At 36.9% G+C, this 17,801-nt stretch overlaps 1 protein-coding gene across 1 annotated transcript; it reads right to left on the bottom strand.

Annotated features, from left to right (window-relative positions):
* Positions 1 to 1,248: 1,248 nt before the first annotated feature.
* LOC122358614 (alpha-2-macroglobulin-like protein 1) lies at positions 1,249 to 14,700 on the bottom strand. Its single transcript, XM_043258495.1, has 36 exons — positions 14,563 to 14,700; positions 13,149 to 13,332; positions 12,688 to 12,844; positions 12,503 to 12,555; positions 12,370 to 12,390; positions 12,111 to 12,279; positions 11,932 to 12,016; positions 11,697 to 11,820; positions 11,467 to 11,572; positions 11,281 to 11,390; positions 10,957 to 11,124; positions 10,648 to 10,875; positions 9,970 to 10,033; positions 9,671 to 9,816; positions 9,413 to 9,562; positions 9,045 to 9,230; positions 8,855 to 8,936; positions 8,690 to 8,781; positions 8,373 to 8,597; positions 8,156 to 8,282; positions 7,895 to 8,016; positions 7,751 to 7,802; positions 7,334 to 7,417; positions 7,009 to 7,185; positions 6,302 to 6,383; positions 5,954 to 6,110; positions 4,864 to 4,938; positions 4,604 to 4,766; positions 4,325 to 4,518; positions 4,009 to 4,224; positions 3,253 to 3,371; positions 2,425 to 2,515; positions 2,266 to 2,334; positions 2,082 to 2,187; positions 1,736 to 1,784; positions 1,249 to 1,456 (listed from the first exon to the last, which is right to left on the bottom strand). The coding sequence occupies exons 1-35, from the start codon at positions 14,634 to 14,636 to the stop codon at positions 1,744 to 1,746; spliced, it is 4,299 nt and encodes a 1,432-aa protein (XP_043114430.1). The 5' UTR covers positions 14,637 to 14,700; the 3' UTR covers positions 1,249 to 1,456; positions 1,736 to 1,743.
* Between the last annotated feature and the right edge of the window lie 3,101 nt (positions 14,701 to 17,801).

The following is a 17,801-nucleotide window of genomic DNA, read 5'->3' as shown; positions in this document are numbered from 1 at the left end:
CACAGTGCAGTTAATGAAACCCAGCACAATACTTTCTCTGGCATTAATATCATTGGGTATTTATATTATATATATACCCATCAGGGAGCCGCTAATAATCATAATTTCAGTCTCACTTTCACCAGCACACGCGCTCTGTTTATAATGAGCGTCAGTACACACATTTTACAAGATCAGACGCTTGTCAGTGGTGCTCAAGATCTACAAATCATTCTCCATCATCCTCGTTCATCTCTCCTCATGTGGTAAGGGAAATCTTATGTACAGTAATGTAACAAGCTACTGCTAGCAAACTAACCATGTCTCCGGGTGGCTTGTTTAGTGGGTTGTTTTATTAGAACATAGATCTTTACAACCACAGATGCCTGTACTTCACATCCCCTGCACAGCCTGGAACATAACGTTTATTTCCGTGATCTGCCAGTTTCGCTATTGTCATTGCTTGTTTTTTCACAGTACCTGCAGAACTACAGTGATTTGGTGTAGGTGTGGTCTGATAAATATGGGCGGGTATACTTTATGCAAATATTGGGGGCGTAGCAATTCCGACTGTGCTATGTTCTGATTCGTCTGTTTTCTAGTTTGAGGCTCACAGTATGTCATTTCCAGGTACAGAACCCTTATTATTTAACAATGCCTAATGTAAATGCAGTTTTCCACTCTATGGCACCGTAAAGTCGCATGAAACAGAGGTATGGATTGTCCTTTTTTGTGGCGAATATACGAGTGTAACAGTTTCTGAAATGTAAAAAAATGATTGATTTTGTGGTAATTGATTGGATCGTTGGAATATAGGCGTTGCCAGAGCGTTGCTAACGGAATGAAGGCAGATTCACCGATAGTCATGTCCTTGCTTGTGATCGAAAGAGAAGATGAGTCGTTTTGATGGGGAGGGGAGGTTGTGTTTTCTGCTTTTATTGTATTTTACAATTATACGAAGAGCTATGTGTAACATCTTTTTTATTGGCTTTATTTACACTTTATTTTATGATTTGTTCATATACTACACAAAACACCCCCTTCGTACAATAAATAACACGAAAGCTTTTTCATACTTAATTTTATCATAGTTGTTGACAATGACAAATTATAAACCACGATAACTGTTTTTGAACACGTTTAACTTTTGTTTTACTGAAAGAAGTCCTTCATGTTTTCCCCCACTGTGCTCTGATATTTGCATATGAGCAGTAATAATAAACCTACATAATAAATAATCACAGGACACAAACGTTTCTGATGCAGAAATTTACAAATTGTTTAATAGCGACTAAAATGCATACTGCAGAAATGCCTTATTTTTGTTATATTTTTTAGGAAAACAAAAAAAAAAAAATAATTTCAGAAAGCAATAGGAGAACAGAAAAAGTGTCAGTATTAAATCCATATATTCCAGATAGCCTCCCCATATATTCCAGTGTACAGTTCTTCAGACATCAGCACTTTAGATCATTGCCTGAAAAACAATAGGTCAACCTTTTATTAAGCACTATAGCACAAATATTTATAATATTACATTCATATCTGTTTTTATACATCATTTTAATATGTTGATTTGGTGCTCAAGAAAAAATCTAATTATTCAATGATAAAAACCATTTTAGTTTTTTCAGAATTCTTTTATGAATCGAAAGTAGAATTGAAGCAGTGCTTGCAAAACATGGAAATGTGTACATATTACATTTTAAGAGTATAATTTAAATCTAAAGTTTTAGATAAAATTTACTTTACTTACGATGGTGATTATGCACATGGGGAGGTGTAGTCAACCACAGACAGTTCAGCTGGAGGAAGAGAAACACAACCCAGTTTAACAACGTTGTCAAGCTTGTCTCAATAAAATAAAAAATGCATAATGATAAGATCAAATACAGGCTTGTAAAATACAATTATGCAATGCTTGTATTATCATGATTTTACTAAGATTTATTAAAAAAAATTAAACTCTTAAACATTTAAATGGAAATAGGTTATCCTATTTTTGTTATGATATATTTATTCTATTTTTATTGTATTATTTATTATAATAAAAAGCCTATATTGTACTTCAGAATGCACAGTGATAATAAAAAAAAACGTACTGATCTTGTAGTAGTCATAGACGGTCACTACAGCTGGTTTCAGGTTCTGCACCGGTACTTCCTGCACGAGCTGCAGGCTGATGGACTTCTCCTGACTCTTTTTCAGCTGGAATGAAAGAGAAAATTATTACGTCATGATTATAGAGAGATTATTTTTACATTTTACATATGAGAAAACACTTACACTATCCAAATAGAAAACGACATGATCCTCATCCACATCCAGACGTCTGATGGTGGGGTCTTCCCTCAGCTGTGGAGACAGAGGAGCGAATGAGAATGAATCAAACACTGGCTGCACAACTTGATATAAGAGGACCGGAGCCCTTCATGTGTCACTCACAGCCTGCAGAGACGTCTCATCCGGCTTAAACCCCGACAGCAGCTTGACGTTAATGATCACCATGTTGGTCTCTGCTCGTGTGCCGTTATACCTGTATTTTTAATTGGATTGAATGGTTAAGTTACTAACTCATTTACATTACATTTACATGTAGTCATTAAGCAGACACTTTAATCTGTAGCGACTTATAAAAAAGGACAATAAAAGCAATCAAAATCAACAAAAGAGCAATATGATATTCAAGCATTATAACAAGTCCAAGTTAGCTTAATGTAGTACACATAGCAATGTTTCTTTTTGTCAATTATATGATGAATAAAAAAACGAAACAGAAAAGAAAAAGAATAGAGCAAGCTATAGTGTTAGAGGGTGAGAGAGGGGCGGGGTCAGCAGGGCTCATTAGCATTTTAAATAAATGCACTAATACGGGTTGCTAAAAACTGAGATTATTTTGACAAGATAAAAAGGGTTTTACAAGGGTTCTACCACTGAGAAAATTCAACTGAAGCATGTTACAGACTTTTTATAAAAACCCTACTGTATATCAAAAGGGCATCCGATGACCCCCTTTAAAACTTTATTTGTTTCACAGGAAACTGAAACAAAACTCATTTAGTCTTTGACCGTGACTAAATGACAAAATATGTATTTCTGGTTGGTCTAACTCTTTAAATAATGACAGCATAGTTATTATTTAAAATATGAATGCTATATAATGATGTAACATTTTACAGTGTTTCACGGATTCACATGTTGAAAGTAAAATGCACATAAGGGCTGTTAAGAATAGTAAGAGTTGATGTTTATTCTAACGTAAATACGGCTCACCTTACAGTGGTGGTTAGTGTAAAAGCTGGGTTACTTGTGTTGCTGCAAACCCCAGGATTTGTATTGATTTCAAAGGCCAAAGAGTCTGGAGGAGGCGGGATATTGTAGTGCAAGGCAAACTGAGACACAAAAAACACAGGCATTATTCATGGGCATAAATGAGTATTGCTATATATGTACTTCAGAAGACGTTAAATAATGTACGTGCATAAGTAATAAAACGTCCCTCACACAGCCCTGGGGGGTCAATAAAGGCCTTCTAAAATCTATGCATTTTTGTGAGGTAAATATGCATATTTCAAATGTAATAAACACTTTTTTCTCACTTCCGCTAACTGTGGCACACAAATGCAGTCCCGGTGGATGACGTAAGATGTATGCATGATTAGTGATAAAGAAATTTTGAATTAAGCCAGGATTTTGAAATAAGCCAGGAGGATACTGGTTTTCCTTTGCTAAAGTAAGGAAACTGTTTCCTTTGCTCCTACATTTCCCAGAGACACATGCGTGCAATGCAGACATGGTATGATATCCACAGTCAGTGGAACTGAGAAAAAAAAACTGAGAAAAAAATGGTTTATTAGATTTGAAATATGGATCTAAGTAATCATTTTAAGTAAATCCTTATGACTTCCTTCTATGATCCATGGAAGAAAGTAAACCATACAGGTTTGCAATGACATACAGGTGAGTAAAGAAAACTTTAACTTCTTGGATATTTCTTAATATGTGCATCAAAAGAGGCAGCACGCAGACCTGCACAAACACACAGCCTTTGCCTTCTGCCCTGAGCTTGTATGTGCCGGTAGCTTCCTGTAGCTGTTTCTCCTGGTAAAGCAGCCGGTTGTTCTGGTTTACGGTGAACTGGTTCCTCTGGCCTGAGGGGGAGGTCACGCTTACAGTAATGGATCCTTCTGGATTGTAGGTGGCAGCACTGTATTTAGCGAGGGCCTGGAGTGCTACTACAGTATCCTGTTCACAGAGAGAGACAGCAACACCACTTACAGTCAATAATGATAAAACACATTATAAAGACAGAGAGGGATCTAAAGGATAGGTTTAATAACGTTACCTGTGTAGAGGAGAAGCCTCCATACGCATTCTGTTTCTTGGTTAGCCAGTGTACTACGCTAGCAGAGTAGTTCAGTCCAAATCCAGGCAGTGAAGGTCCTGAGAGCAGAGCCAGCAACACATAGGCACTCGTCTCTACCTCCACAGAGCCCGTCGGTTGAGCATTATTACCCAAACTCCAATATCGTCCTACACCTGAAATAATCAGAGGGAGAAAACTAGAACATTGAAGGCAGATGTTAAACAACAACAAAAGAAAAAAAAGAGTTTTGCATGGTACCTTCTCTCTTGGCCTGCTGGTCCAGGTTGGAGAGGAGATTCTGTCTCTTCTGTTCATCTCCAGCAAGAGTGAATGTGTAGGACAGTAAGGCGGTTGTATAAGTGTTGGTGATGTTACGGGAAGCATGCCTAAGACATGCAAGGCTTTTCACTACCATGGGATCCTTACCAAGCACACAACAGATGCGATTAGTCACATTATCTGTATTAATTTGTGGCCAGAGTCCACCTGTTAGGAGCCATAAAGAGGGTTTTACTCACAGAGTTCTGGACTCCTAACTCCAGCAGTGCTGTGGTGATGTACGCAGAGAGAGTGACTTCATCACTGACACCACCCTGGGAAAGCAGAAGCAGGGAAAAACCACATTTAGACATGCAAGAGCGCATCATCAAAGACCACCCTCAGAATTTCAATCTCCTCACTTTATTGCCATAACAGACATTTCCAAAGTGTAAAATCCAGGACCACCCGACTAAGGAGCACTTTCCTCTCCATAAATGACTCTGCTCCATTAGCTCTCCTTGAGTCATCTTCTCATCCCACTCAACGCTGTGACAGCTTCTCATATGTGCTCTTATCATCTCAATTTTTTTTTCCAGTAGAGCGTATAAGTTTCTGGGTCCCTTGAACTATTGCATTGGACCACCTTTTGCTATTTATTGCTATATGTAGCTCAAAGCATTACTTTATTGTGTTTTTTCCAAAGCATCAAGAGATTTTCAGTTTTCAAATAATATATGAAATGTTTACTTTGTAAAGTTTAATTGTTTTGAAAGTACGCTTACCAAGGCTGCATTAAGTAAAATCAGTATTACTGTGAATTACTGTTTTTTTCTTATTTGAATATATTTTAACATTTTATTTATTCTTGTGATTAAATACAATTTAAAAAAAATGAACTCCAAACGTCTGAGCTGTAATCTTGTGTATATTTTTTAAGCATCATAAACATCATTAAATTCTTAAAACACTTTTGCCAATGAGGAAAATTAAATAAATGTTAAGATGTTAAGCTCCCAATAGTCCTCAAGACTCAACTACAAACTCATGAATCAACACACACACACACACACACACACACACACACACACACACACACACACACACACACACACACACACACACACACACACCTATTGTGTAATACATGATTATTCCACAATCAGTCCCTCCTGTAAACCAAACACAAAAGAAAAGTACCAATGTCATGATCAAGCTAATCTTCAGCTGGTCTGTAACCTGGCAAGTTGGCTCCCATAAACCAGCAAACCAAGACCAACCTAAGACCAGCTGAAGACCAGATTGACCAGCTAGACCTACTGAAACCACATAAAATCAGGAAGGAATCACCTTTAACATGTTGTTGAAGAGTTTCCCCACAGAGATGAAGCAGCCGTTCTCCTGCTGTTGTAGATGCAGCCATTCCTTTGCCTGATCGATGTTGGCTTGATCTATAAATATATACTTCTTTGCCCCACCGAAAGACTTCATTACGAATGCAGTTAACCTGAACACACAAGCAATAGAAATCGCTGTAAAATACTTTGCCTTAATACTTTGCAATTCTTGTGGATTTATTGGATTTCAAAAAATACCATGTGAACACACTGGCATAAACCCATTTACCAGAATCCACACAGTAACACATAATATACTATAAGCCACTGGATGTTTCCATTGTCTCTGTACCAGACTCACCAGGTGTTACCAGAAGGATCATTCCTCCCAAAAGCGCTGTAAGATCCGTCATCATGTTTGTATGTCAGCTCTTTCTGATAGCCTGCAATACACACACACACACACACACACACAATTCTGATATGCAGGGATGCTAAAAGGGGGGACACCTGGGGCCTCATTTATAAAACGTTGCACAGAAACGATCCTAAATTTGATCATTTCTCAGAAATGCTTACGTGTGATTCATAGAATGAACGTACGAATGGAAAACTTGCCTATGCCTCTCTTTCAGATGTGAAATCTATGAATTGAAAATGATCTTGAGTGCAAATAAAACGTTTCAGCTCTCTGCCTTGTTAACGACTCCTTATTACTGTCATCAACGTATAAAATATCACCAATCATCATTTCAGAGCAGCAAGTTGCAAGAACAGTTTGAATTTTCAAAAACCTGCAATATACTGACACTAAAAAGTGCGTACATCTGATCAGACCCTGACGTGACGCTGAACACTTTTCCACGTCAAAGACGGTTTTATAAATATGAGCTTTGGCATTGATTTAAGTGTAGTCACACTCTAAGATCAAATCTGAGCACACACACGTTTTATAAATGAGGCCTCTGGTGAGTTAGCTTGAAAAGAAGCTTGAACTAATTGCCTGTATGTTTATGTATATCATTGCTTAATAATAGTAATAAAAAAAGAAAAGAAAGATTTCCTCACCGCTCTGCAGGAAGGTTACGGCTCTGTTTTTAATCTCAGGAGTGAGTTGCCCACTGCTCTCCAGGTACTGAAGGATGTAGATATTGGGGGCAAAAAGCAGCATGTTCTGCTCTCCACAGCCGTACGGCATAGCCAGCAGATCAGCGATGTTCCTCAGAGCACGACCCATCAGATCACCTACAAACCACACAGCCATATAAATCTTAATATAATTTTTACAAATCAACCCAGAGTTACCTAAAGAGAACAATTCTATTGATTACAGAATATTTCAAATGTTTATATTATATTATGGAGATATTTTGCAAGCATATTTTAGGCTCACCCAGAACAGTGACAAAACTTTTTGCAGAATCCTTGACAAAGACTTTGGGTAGATTGAGAGAGACGGATGTCTCCTGTGGACGGTCTAATAGAACAGAGAAAAATAATTAGGTACAAATCATGCCGTACTTTACCATAGGCATTTTCCTATTTGTGAAAACTACACTCCAAACTATTAGAATTTTTTATTTTATTTTTTTAGTATTTTGACATTTATCCAGTGCAATACCTTGCATCATAAACTTCCAGGGTAAATGCATTACTGTAAACAGGATTTTTTATAATTTTTACACAGTGAAGGTCAAAATTATCCTTATTTATTATCTATATTTCTGCTAAATCTGGAATAATTCATATTCTTTCTTTATTCCTTATTCTTCATTTAATAGACAACACAACCTACTCTAATGCCACTAACCTGTTAAGCAGATGAGTTCGTTCTGAGTAAATGACTGTTTAGTTCCCTCCACCTGAGAAATATAGTAATAACAGTGTCAATTGTATTTTGAAAGCAAAAGACAGATAAAGATACAGATAGCTCTCAAACAGTAAAAGCACATACCTCCACCAGAACGCTCTGCATCACAGTATCAACTCTGCCTTTGTCCGGGAAAGTCACCACTTCATTGCCACACCGTTCACGGCTCTGTACCGCCTCAGCACGCACTGTAATGTTCACCTTTCCTGTAAAACACACACACCAGTGACAGTGGATTTAAGTTGGTAAACAAAAATGAAAATCATATTACATGTGTAACAACATGTCCCGTTACAAATAAAATCCTTTCAGAGTTTTTGTTCTTATAGCAGTCATCTGTCTTACCCAGTGCAGAGGGTGTAACAATCCACTGGAAGGTTTGGCTCTCTTCAGAGCAAACACACTGAGTGTAAATGCATCCTTTACACGGCTGAGCTTTGAACTGCACTGAGTCTGCCAGCGTGACCTTCACCTTTATGAAAAAACACAGATTTGTCCAGTGGCAGCCTTACCGGAAATCCTTTTACTGCAAATGCTTGCAAAACACATAAAGCGGGCTTACCATGATACATTTGGGGAGGTAGTTGAATACGGTGGCTTTGAGAGTGAACGTTTCTTCACGGATAACGGAGTAAGGGAGGGCAAGGCTCACAAAGAAAGGCTGGAAAGCAGTGAGATTAGTTTTGGGAGCCACTCCAAACCCTACAGTAGATGTGCAGAAAGCACCTGCTGCCCATTTAGTGATTGTGTCCGGGACCGTCTTGGAGACATCCACAGATCCTGATTTCTGATGAAGACACAAATATATTTCTTCTGTTTAATCAGAAAGAACTGTACTTTATATATACAGTAATGCCGTGGTGCAGATTCATACCCCACAGGTATAAGATCCCATATCCAGGTTTCTGGAAAGAGTTTGCGGATCTTCTCATTTCTCACTGGAACTGGAAAATCGTCTGCCGACACTTCAGCTGTTTGGATTGATAGTTTGTCAACGCAATCAGATAAACCGCATTTCCAAATTCTTAAAAACAAGTTACTTACATCGCATGACCATCGACATGTCATTATCACAAACAACAGGTGCTTTCACGTCAGAGTTGGTAGCGATTTTGATTCCAACTGCCTGGAAAAAAAGTGTTATTCATGTCTGTATGATGGACAGCGTACAGTAAGAATCAGATGATACTTAAAGACCTCTGAAATACAAAAGGAGAGATTTTGTGTTTCTTACTCTAAAGATGTTGTAGGCGTCAGTTTTGTCACTGTAGTAAGGGTAATAGAAGCGGGATCGCTTGCGTCTCGCAGGTTCAGCGAGTGGGATTATCACCTCCCAGGGAGGTCGGCAGGGGTAAGGCTCTAACTCCTCGATGCTGTAGGGGTAACCTGACAAAATCTGGACCGGCAGCATTCCAAAGACCTGTAGAGAAACCCACCAAGTAAAAAATAATAACATATTTTCCCAACACCAATACTTTGTTATTTGTATTATTACAAATGAAAAAAAATAGCAAACTGTACATTGTACATGTCCCAGACCCATCTCTTTTAAAATAAAGATTATTTACTAGTTATAGTTGTAATGTAAGTGGTGTAACATACAGCGGCGGCATCCAGCTCGGCCTCTGGTCTCAGCAGCAGCACGCTCTGATCTATGGCCCTCACGGAGCACAAGGAGCCAGGACTGGCTTTCAGGTTAAAAGATGTCTTCTCTCCAGGCAGTGGGGTGGGAGACGAGAACTTTAAAGACACCTATAAAATCACAGGCACACTCTCATGATGCATTAATGATAAAAATAATACATAACAGCATGAAGGGCACATTGACTGTTGAAATGAGATGCCATGGGATTTTCTGACCTTGTTTGGCAAACATTCTTCAATGGGGAAGTCCATACTGTCTGCTACTGCTTCTCTATTGGGAAGAACTGTGTAAACCACCACCTGAGCGTATGGAGCCAGAGCTGCCGTCTTCTTCAGTGGGATTGTCAGTTCTCCTTTGTTTTCTTTTTATGAAAGAGAGAGAGAGAGTGTTTGTGGAAACAAGAAAATGTGCTTGCTGAAGCACAATGTACAAAGACTTTAAAATATTCTTATTATCTTATTATTATTGTATAATAAGAGAACAATATGATAGCTAATGTTAAAGAGCCATTTACCACTTTTGGTGTTCACACTCACAGACAGATGACCATTTTGAGCCATGCTGCCTCTGGACAAGACCTGCAGTACAGATAGATCATTACTGTATGACAATTTTTGTGATGCTATGAAGTTCTACAGCTTTACTAGCTTTGCCATTTTTTTTTCATCATCCTTTTTCCTTTGTGATAACAGCCACATACAAGATTTAGGAAGTCATTAAGCCATTCTCTACTAAAAAAAAAAAAAATACATAGATATTAAAAATTTGTCCAGTCCTGCTAGTTATTTTTATATCATGGCAGCAATAAATGGTCAGTTTTAAAAGTCTGGACTTTTTTGTCTTTAAAAATTTATATTATAGAAATTTCAAAGTACAGTGTGAAAAACCGATATAATTTGGAGATTTGCTAAAATTACATTTAACAATATTGTTTAGTGTATTTAAAATGAATTTTAAGCGGCCATTTATCTGCATGTAAATACAACTGGGAAAATGAGCATAAAAAATTACATGCTATAAGGTCATGCATAATATAAGGTTCCAACATAACCCAATGCAAATAAACAAATAAATCTGCAATAACCAATCATGCTTCGTTAAAAGAAGATCAAAGAGGTTGTCGAGAATTAAAAAAAAAAAATTACCAATCAATTGATGGACAAATAAAAAAGAGTGTTAGTGTTAAACATACAATGTAGAAGAAATCCAAGGTTTTCTGGCCTGTTTTCAGCGCACCGCCCTGAATGATGTAACTCGCCGTCACTGTTGCATCACTGTTACAGCTGAGCTTCTCTGGAGCCTTCGTCAACATCAGGAAACTTTTGCTTTTGGAGTAAAAGGGTCTTACGTAGAGATAGCCTGACGGATAATATCTAAAAGCCTCAAAATCAGTCTGTTCTTTACCTCCCTTATAATGGACCTAATGATGCAAAAAAGTGTTAAAATCACATACTCAAATTATATACATAAACATCATGTTAGAAACAAAACCACCACTAACCTGTAACTGAACTGTTTTTTCTGACCAATGTGAAGTATTAAAGGAGAAGAGGGCAGAACCATTGACGTCTGTCGTTAATGTCACATTAACACTTTTACTATCATACTCTGCATACACAACCACAGACTCATTTTTCATAGGTCTAGACTGTGAATTACTGATAACAACCTGTAATTAAAAATAACAAAAATGTAGAGAAAGACAAATGATTAGCTCACAAATAAAAGTAGCACTCATTGTACACAATATGACTATGCTATCTGGGCAGTCGTGGTTAAAGAGCTGAACGTAGTTAGTAGCATATGACCTCAAGCTAACGGTTACCTTTCCCTTGAAGGCCACGCCAGGCCTGTATGTATCTGGTGTGTCCTCAAAGTAAACATTGACGTAATCACTGGTAAACACCGCTGAGGCAGAACCTTGCATAGTTATCCCTGGAGGAACAAAAGACCATGTTTAGTTTTTTTGGAGGATAATAATGGACAACAGCCGTTTGTTTTACACTCTCACCTGTTCCAGACTCTTCCACATCACAATTCACTTCAAAAGATCCTCTTGAAGTCAAGCCAAATTCTGTCACATTTATCACCTGAGACCCACAGCCGGTCCTGTCGGTCTGAATCAATACGATTGAGAAGAAATATATTTAGACTTTTAAAATGTGCTGCACTATGGTCCCTTGTGAAAGAGTAAACTTTTGACAAACAAAAAGGTACAGAAATATGCAGTGGGTAACACACCATCATTGAATATTCCTTGCATACATTATCCATGTCAGGAAACGGTCTCCACCAATAATAACCATAGCTCTGTCCACACACTTGAGCATTCACAGACCCCAGCACAGGCTTGCCATAAGTGTATCTAAAGTGAAAAAACATCTCATCAGGCTGAACATATCACACATTTAAAGGTATGTGCCTCATTTATCAGTAAAAAGATTTATATTATTTGTATCAAAAAAGTGTTACTTACTTTGCACAAACTTTCAGAGTGACCTCTTTGTCCTGGACAGTTATAACGGATGGAAAATCAATGTTCACTTCATATTTTGGCAGAACTAAAAAATACATTAAAAAAAAAACATTTAACATCGTACACATTAAAATCTGATCAGTACTGGATTGACAAAAAAGTCAGATCCTGTTTCTCACCATATTCTTTAATTTCAAATCCGTGTGATGTTTGTTGGTTCTTCTCATCCCAAGCAGTGATGGTGTAGTAACCCTGAGCAGCTTCTGGAGACATGGAGTGGGACAGATCCAAAATACCAATCCTTGTGGTCTGATTCAACCACTGACCGATGAGATTTGAAAAAGGGTCCTAAACAAGAGTGGTTCATAAAGAAGAAGAGGAATCAGCCTGCATTTAAGTGAACTAACAATAAACAGAGCGTGTCTGCTTGCATTTTACCTGGAGTTCAACTGTTCGAAACTGCAAAGACAGAAGAAAGCCACTTAATTTACATTAAAGAACAAAAATATAGCACTTTAACTGAAACTATTATTAAATTAAATTAAATTGATTAAAATTTCATTTTATTTACCACTTGTTTGCGAGGCAAGAAATTGGAATCCAGAGACACAATGCGAAATTTAACTGGGGAAGAGAATATTTGAGACAGAATGTATACACGGTATGCATTACAGAAAGGCTCATAATAAAATAAAATATAAAAAAAGAGAACTGACAACTTATAAACTGTTTTGCAATAATTTTGAGAAGTATTACTTGTTTGTCCAGGCTTGTAGATAGGCTTGTCTGATTGGATGAAAAGAAGACTTTGAGGGGGATTTATGAGGATCTTAGTGTTGTTGTTCAGGAACGTTTTTCCCCCTCGGATTACAACATCCACGGATGCCACAGACTCCACAGTGACTGCAGGGACCTGTAAGATACAAATTAAGAAAAAAGTGAGTGTATAAATCTATATACAGACTAAAGAATATAGATTTGAAAGCAACATCAGGCCTGAAGAAACCACTAAACAATTCAGTACTGAAAAATATGTACTTGTACTTATTTACTTGCACATTTACCATATTTTATTTCTCATTATGGACAGGTTATACCTTGTTAAGTGTTTTGCAGACATTATAGGAAAGGCCCATGATCTTTAAAACATAGTATTACCAGATACACTACAGTAAATAATAGAGATTTACTCTCTGGGTTGTAATGAGCCTACTGACCTTAAAAGGGACACATCTGTAGAAATCCTTTTTAATGGAGGCCTGTTGTAGGACGGTGAGGTTTTGATTGTCGGTTCTCAAAGTGACCACTATAGAGAGTGCTTCTGTGGACTCATGGATCTGTGCACACAGAGTCTCTGTGCTGCCACCCACCGCCTGGGAAGTGACTGTCACCAGGTAGATGCTGAAAGCACACAAAAATATATTCAGAGGCTTGCAATAAAATGCTTTTATAGCATAAGTTAAGTGCATGAGCCTAGTGCTGTTTTGGGTGAATGCATAGTGGCTCTTCGCGCTGATCGATGAATTGATTGTTTACTGAGTGTCTGTTGTGTAACTTGGTGTTTGGTTGGTGGAGTATAAATGTGGCACTGTGAATTACGTAACATTGTATTTAACCAGACAGTATACAAATATTATAACAATACAATTGATAACTTATATTTATATTATTTGTCATTATAATCAAACGTTTGTAATAATTAAATTTTTTATGTTTTGAAAAAAAGATAACTATATTGTGAAATATTTTGGCAGTTAAAAAACTAAGGCTAAGAAGGTCATTTCTGAACTCTCAGTGTACCCTGTCATGGCTAAGGAGGCCATCTTGAAGGTCTGGAAAACAGCGTTCATTGGCCAAGACCCGCTCATGAGACCGTCCATGTCAAACACATTTAGTTCAGCGTCACATTTCGTAATTTGCCATTATGGTGTCATCTACTGACATTTAGCTACTGGTTTTAGATACTTTTAACTGAAAGCATTTGACAACACTGCCTAAATAAAGTCTACAAGATGGACTCAGTCATGTCTTCAGCATTACAAGATGAGAATAATGTAGAAATTTGCCATATTACTCTTTTGCTGCATTTGTAATAACAGCCTGGGTGAGCATAAAAGATTTCTTGTAAAACCTTTAAAAAATCCTAATGATAAAAAAAAATTACTATATAGATGTATAATATACACATAAATTACATGAAGCAAAAAATGTCCATCATTCCCTGCACATTGGTTTCTATTTAGCTTTGTATTTAGTTTTTCCATTATTTAGTTAATGCTTTAGCTTTATTAAGTGTAATGTATATATAACACTGCTTGGTCTTTATTTTATATTAAAATTTTGACCTTTAACCAACAGATATAATAGCAAGTTATAACCTGAGAGCCTATTTTGTGTAAAATATGATCATCAAAATGCTCCCTATAACGCTTGAAACAAGCTGTTTTTTTTTTTTTTTTTTACGTTTTAAAAAGCTGTTTCGAGTGTGTTACATGCGAACACAAAAGTGCAGTTGTCCCAAACTTTTCATCAGCGCACAGAAGTTGTGGAAGACATTCGCCCGGGTTTTCCTCATTCCTCTACTTCCTGTTATGTCGTATTGGTGAAGATAATAATCATAAAGGATCTTACGGATCGGTGGCTCCGCTCGTTAAGGAGCATTGCAGCAGCAGCAGCAGCAGCGACGACAGAAGAGACAGCAGCATCCTGAGCAGTCAGTCCGGAGCATGCGCAGACAACTCACACAAGAGCGCACTTTATACACCTCTGTGGTCCTCCTCCCTGCCCTACCTCACAGAGGGAAGGAAAGATCAGCAGCGGGTAGGTGGAGTGTGGTTCATTGCGAATGACATGTTTCCTCCTGTGTTGAGTAACAAATAGGTGGACAGTAATTTATTGAAGTTGTCAAAAGGCTAAATGAATGGGGTTTTTTTGTTGTATTTTTTTTTTTTCTTAGATTATTTTGACAAATAAGCTACATCACTTGAATTATGTGACACGTGTCAATGTTAGGCATTGCAAACAGTGAAAATAAAATACAATACAATAAAAAAATGAATAAATAAAACAAATGAAGGTCACGATAAAAGTCCTGGAAAATTTTAATAGTAAGTGAAACAATAAAAGCAAACAATAAACCCAATATTCAATATATTTATATTCATTCATTAATTACAGGGATTTTTTACCATAATATTCGTATACATTTATGGTAAACTTTAAAGATAACCAAATAAAATAAATTTTTAAAAATCACCATTAATGCATGACAACTTTAATGCAACCACACTTTTGCGTGCATGAAATTTCCAGAAATGTACATGTCATTGCTCTTTTTTTCCTTTTTTGTTTTAACAACGCTACACCCCCAACTTGTTGATTCAATAACGCACTCGATAATTATTGAGGTGTATTTCTTCCATTTCCTGCCAAACGGGTTATAGATACATTTTATTTCTTTATTTTAGAGATTGTTTATGCAGTCTAGAGACTTTGCTGCTGTTTGCGTTGATGACTGTGCCAAAGACTTTGCCTTTTCTATTAGTCACAAGCTTATGTGTGTCAGCAACCAAAATTCAGCAGTACAGGTGACGCACACGGGACACTTCATAACAAGGAGCAGGTTTACAAGAAAGTACCACCCAATGGTTAAATAAAACATGTTTTGTGGATGCTACATTTTTAGCTTATTTTTATTGTTTATTTATTGCAATGATACAACATCAGACTTCTCAGTTTTTCAGAACATGCAATCTAATACTGTGAGGATTTAATCTGTTTGCTTGAATAGTCTACACTAAACAGCTAATTGTGAATCAAATGCAAATTTAAATAAGGACCAGACAAATACAAATTCATAAAAACACACAGGCCTATAATACATTCTTCTAGTATTTTTATTATTATTATTATTATTAAAACATATCCAAAACATTCTGCTCTCTGTTTGCAACCTTTAGTACAGACATTCAGAACATTGAGACAACGATAAACAATCAGACATTACACTGAAGATTTACATTTAGTAACATTTAGCTAGATTAAAAATAAATAAAGGACTTAATGGATGTTTTTATGTTATCTAAAAAAAGCTTAATGAGTTAATGAGTCCTTGAATCAGTCAGCTGAAAGCTGTGCTGAAAGAAATACAAAACCTGTGCTAACTGAAAGAAAACAAGTTGATAAAAGATAAAGTTTAATATTATAATTAGTATCATCAGTAGTATCATGAGACATTTACAGTATAACCAATTTTTTGCAGGCTGGTCATTTTTGAAAAGGCAAGTTTTTAACTAGCATTTTTGGGGGAAAAGAAAATGAGAACACAGCAAAAGGACAAAAAATATTATTAATATCTGTTATTCAATATATTCAACATTCTGACCATCAGAGAAAAAAATTCCACAGAAAGCTTCTGAAATAAAGGCATAAATAAATCACTCTTGTGAAAGTCAAATGTAAAACAATGTGTACATTGAATTGATATTTTTCCCATTTCAATGTCCATTTCAAACAATATATTTTTCTTATGGTATTAAACTTACTGAACACATTTACTGAAGCTTAACAGCACACAGTGAATGGGTGTGCTATTTAATTCTGAATAGATTGTTAAGAATTCAGCAAATAAAGCATGCAGTGTAGTGCTGATGTGAAAACAAAGAGCTGTCCAACACACTCCTTACCTCACCTTTGTTTTGCAGGTTACATGCCTGAACACTGTTAAAGAACAGCAACAATCCCTCTAGCTTTGCTGCATGTTCATGTTGCATTTTACACATCTTAGAAAGCAGTCCTTACCATTTTTTTAAAAAGGTGTTACTTTTATAGTTTTTTTTTTTTTTATAAAAATACACTTGTGGCAATACTAAAAATAGAATAATATATGAAAATATTTGTACTGTAATATGTAACATTATACAGGTCAGATAATCATTTGAAATGTCTAACCAAGCAGAGTTGAAATATACTGTAATTGTTTCTGGTTTTTGCCTAAACTTGAGTAAGTAAATTATTTAATCGATTAGATCCACAGATCATGGAAAATTGCCCAACAAACTTACCGCAGTCCATTTTTACATCTAATAAAATGACACTAGGGGTCACTTTTGGGAGCCCAAACACCTCTAATATCATTGAGAAAAGGTCAATTAGAATTGTTGAGCAGATTTTGAATTGCTGGCCCCACCCTGGACATCCAGGTATAAATAGGCCAGCATAGCATCTGCTCACTTGTTCTACTTTGAGGAGTCAAGAAGCATCTCAACCCACTCAGAGGCAGTCCCTCAGAGGGACACAATGTATAAATCCCTCCAACAGCGAACGAGAGTTACAATATATAACTTTTTCAGTCATTCACTTCGAAGATGTGCCAAATGTAACAACACTAGAGGTGCCTATACTAAAAACCACAGTTGCCAAACTGCGTCACAAGTCCACAGGGGCACAGATGCCAACAAGCCAATCTGTCACATCTTAATGCACCTCTCCTTCTTGCAATGTTTCATGCCCAAGACTTAATATCTTAACATCCTGGTAAGCCGAGGCAGAGGTCCTCCCAGCTGAAATCCCCCCAAAAAATCCCCAGCATTTCCAAAAGTTAGTATTTACTGTTAATAGAGTATGGCTGAAAAAGTCTTGGTAGTGAATGTCGGGACAGTGACTGTGAAGTAACTTGAAGATCTATCTATTGACTTATGAGGGACGTATTCAGAGGTGGGCTGCATGTGAGGGGAGAACTACCAAAAACCTTGTGACAGATCGAATGTCTGTCTATGGGAAACACTGAGACAAAACAACAACTCAGTTGTGAATACAATCATGGCGCTGCAAGAAAAGCCACTACATGTGGAGCAATAACCCAATACAAG

Source organism: Puntigrus tetrazona, chromosome 15, assembly GCF_018831695.1.
Source record: "Puntigrus tetrazona isolate hp1 chromosome 15, ASM1883169v1, whole genome shotgun sequence".
NCBI lineage: Eukaryota > Metazoa > Chordata > Actinopteri > Cypriniformes > Cyprinidae > Puntigrus > Puntigrus tetrazona.
This window is presented reverse-complemented; position numbering and strand designations above follow the sequence as displayed.

Coding starts and splice junctions, on each gene's coding strand:
- LOC122358614 (XM_043258495.1), bottom strand. CDS start 14,636: ATGCTGCTGTCTCTTCTGTCGTCGCTGCTGCTGCTGCTGCTGCAATGC. Junction 12,391..12,502: donor TCTTGCCTCGCAAACAAGTG/GTAAATAAAATG, acceptor CTGTCTTTGCAG/TTTCGAACAGTTGAACTCCA. Junction 4,519..4,603: donor CCAGCAGGCCAAGAGAGAAG/GTACCATGCAAA, acceptor TGATTATTTCAG/GTGTAGGACGATATTGGAGT.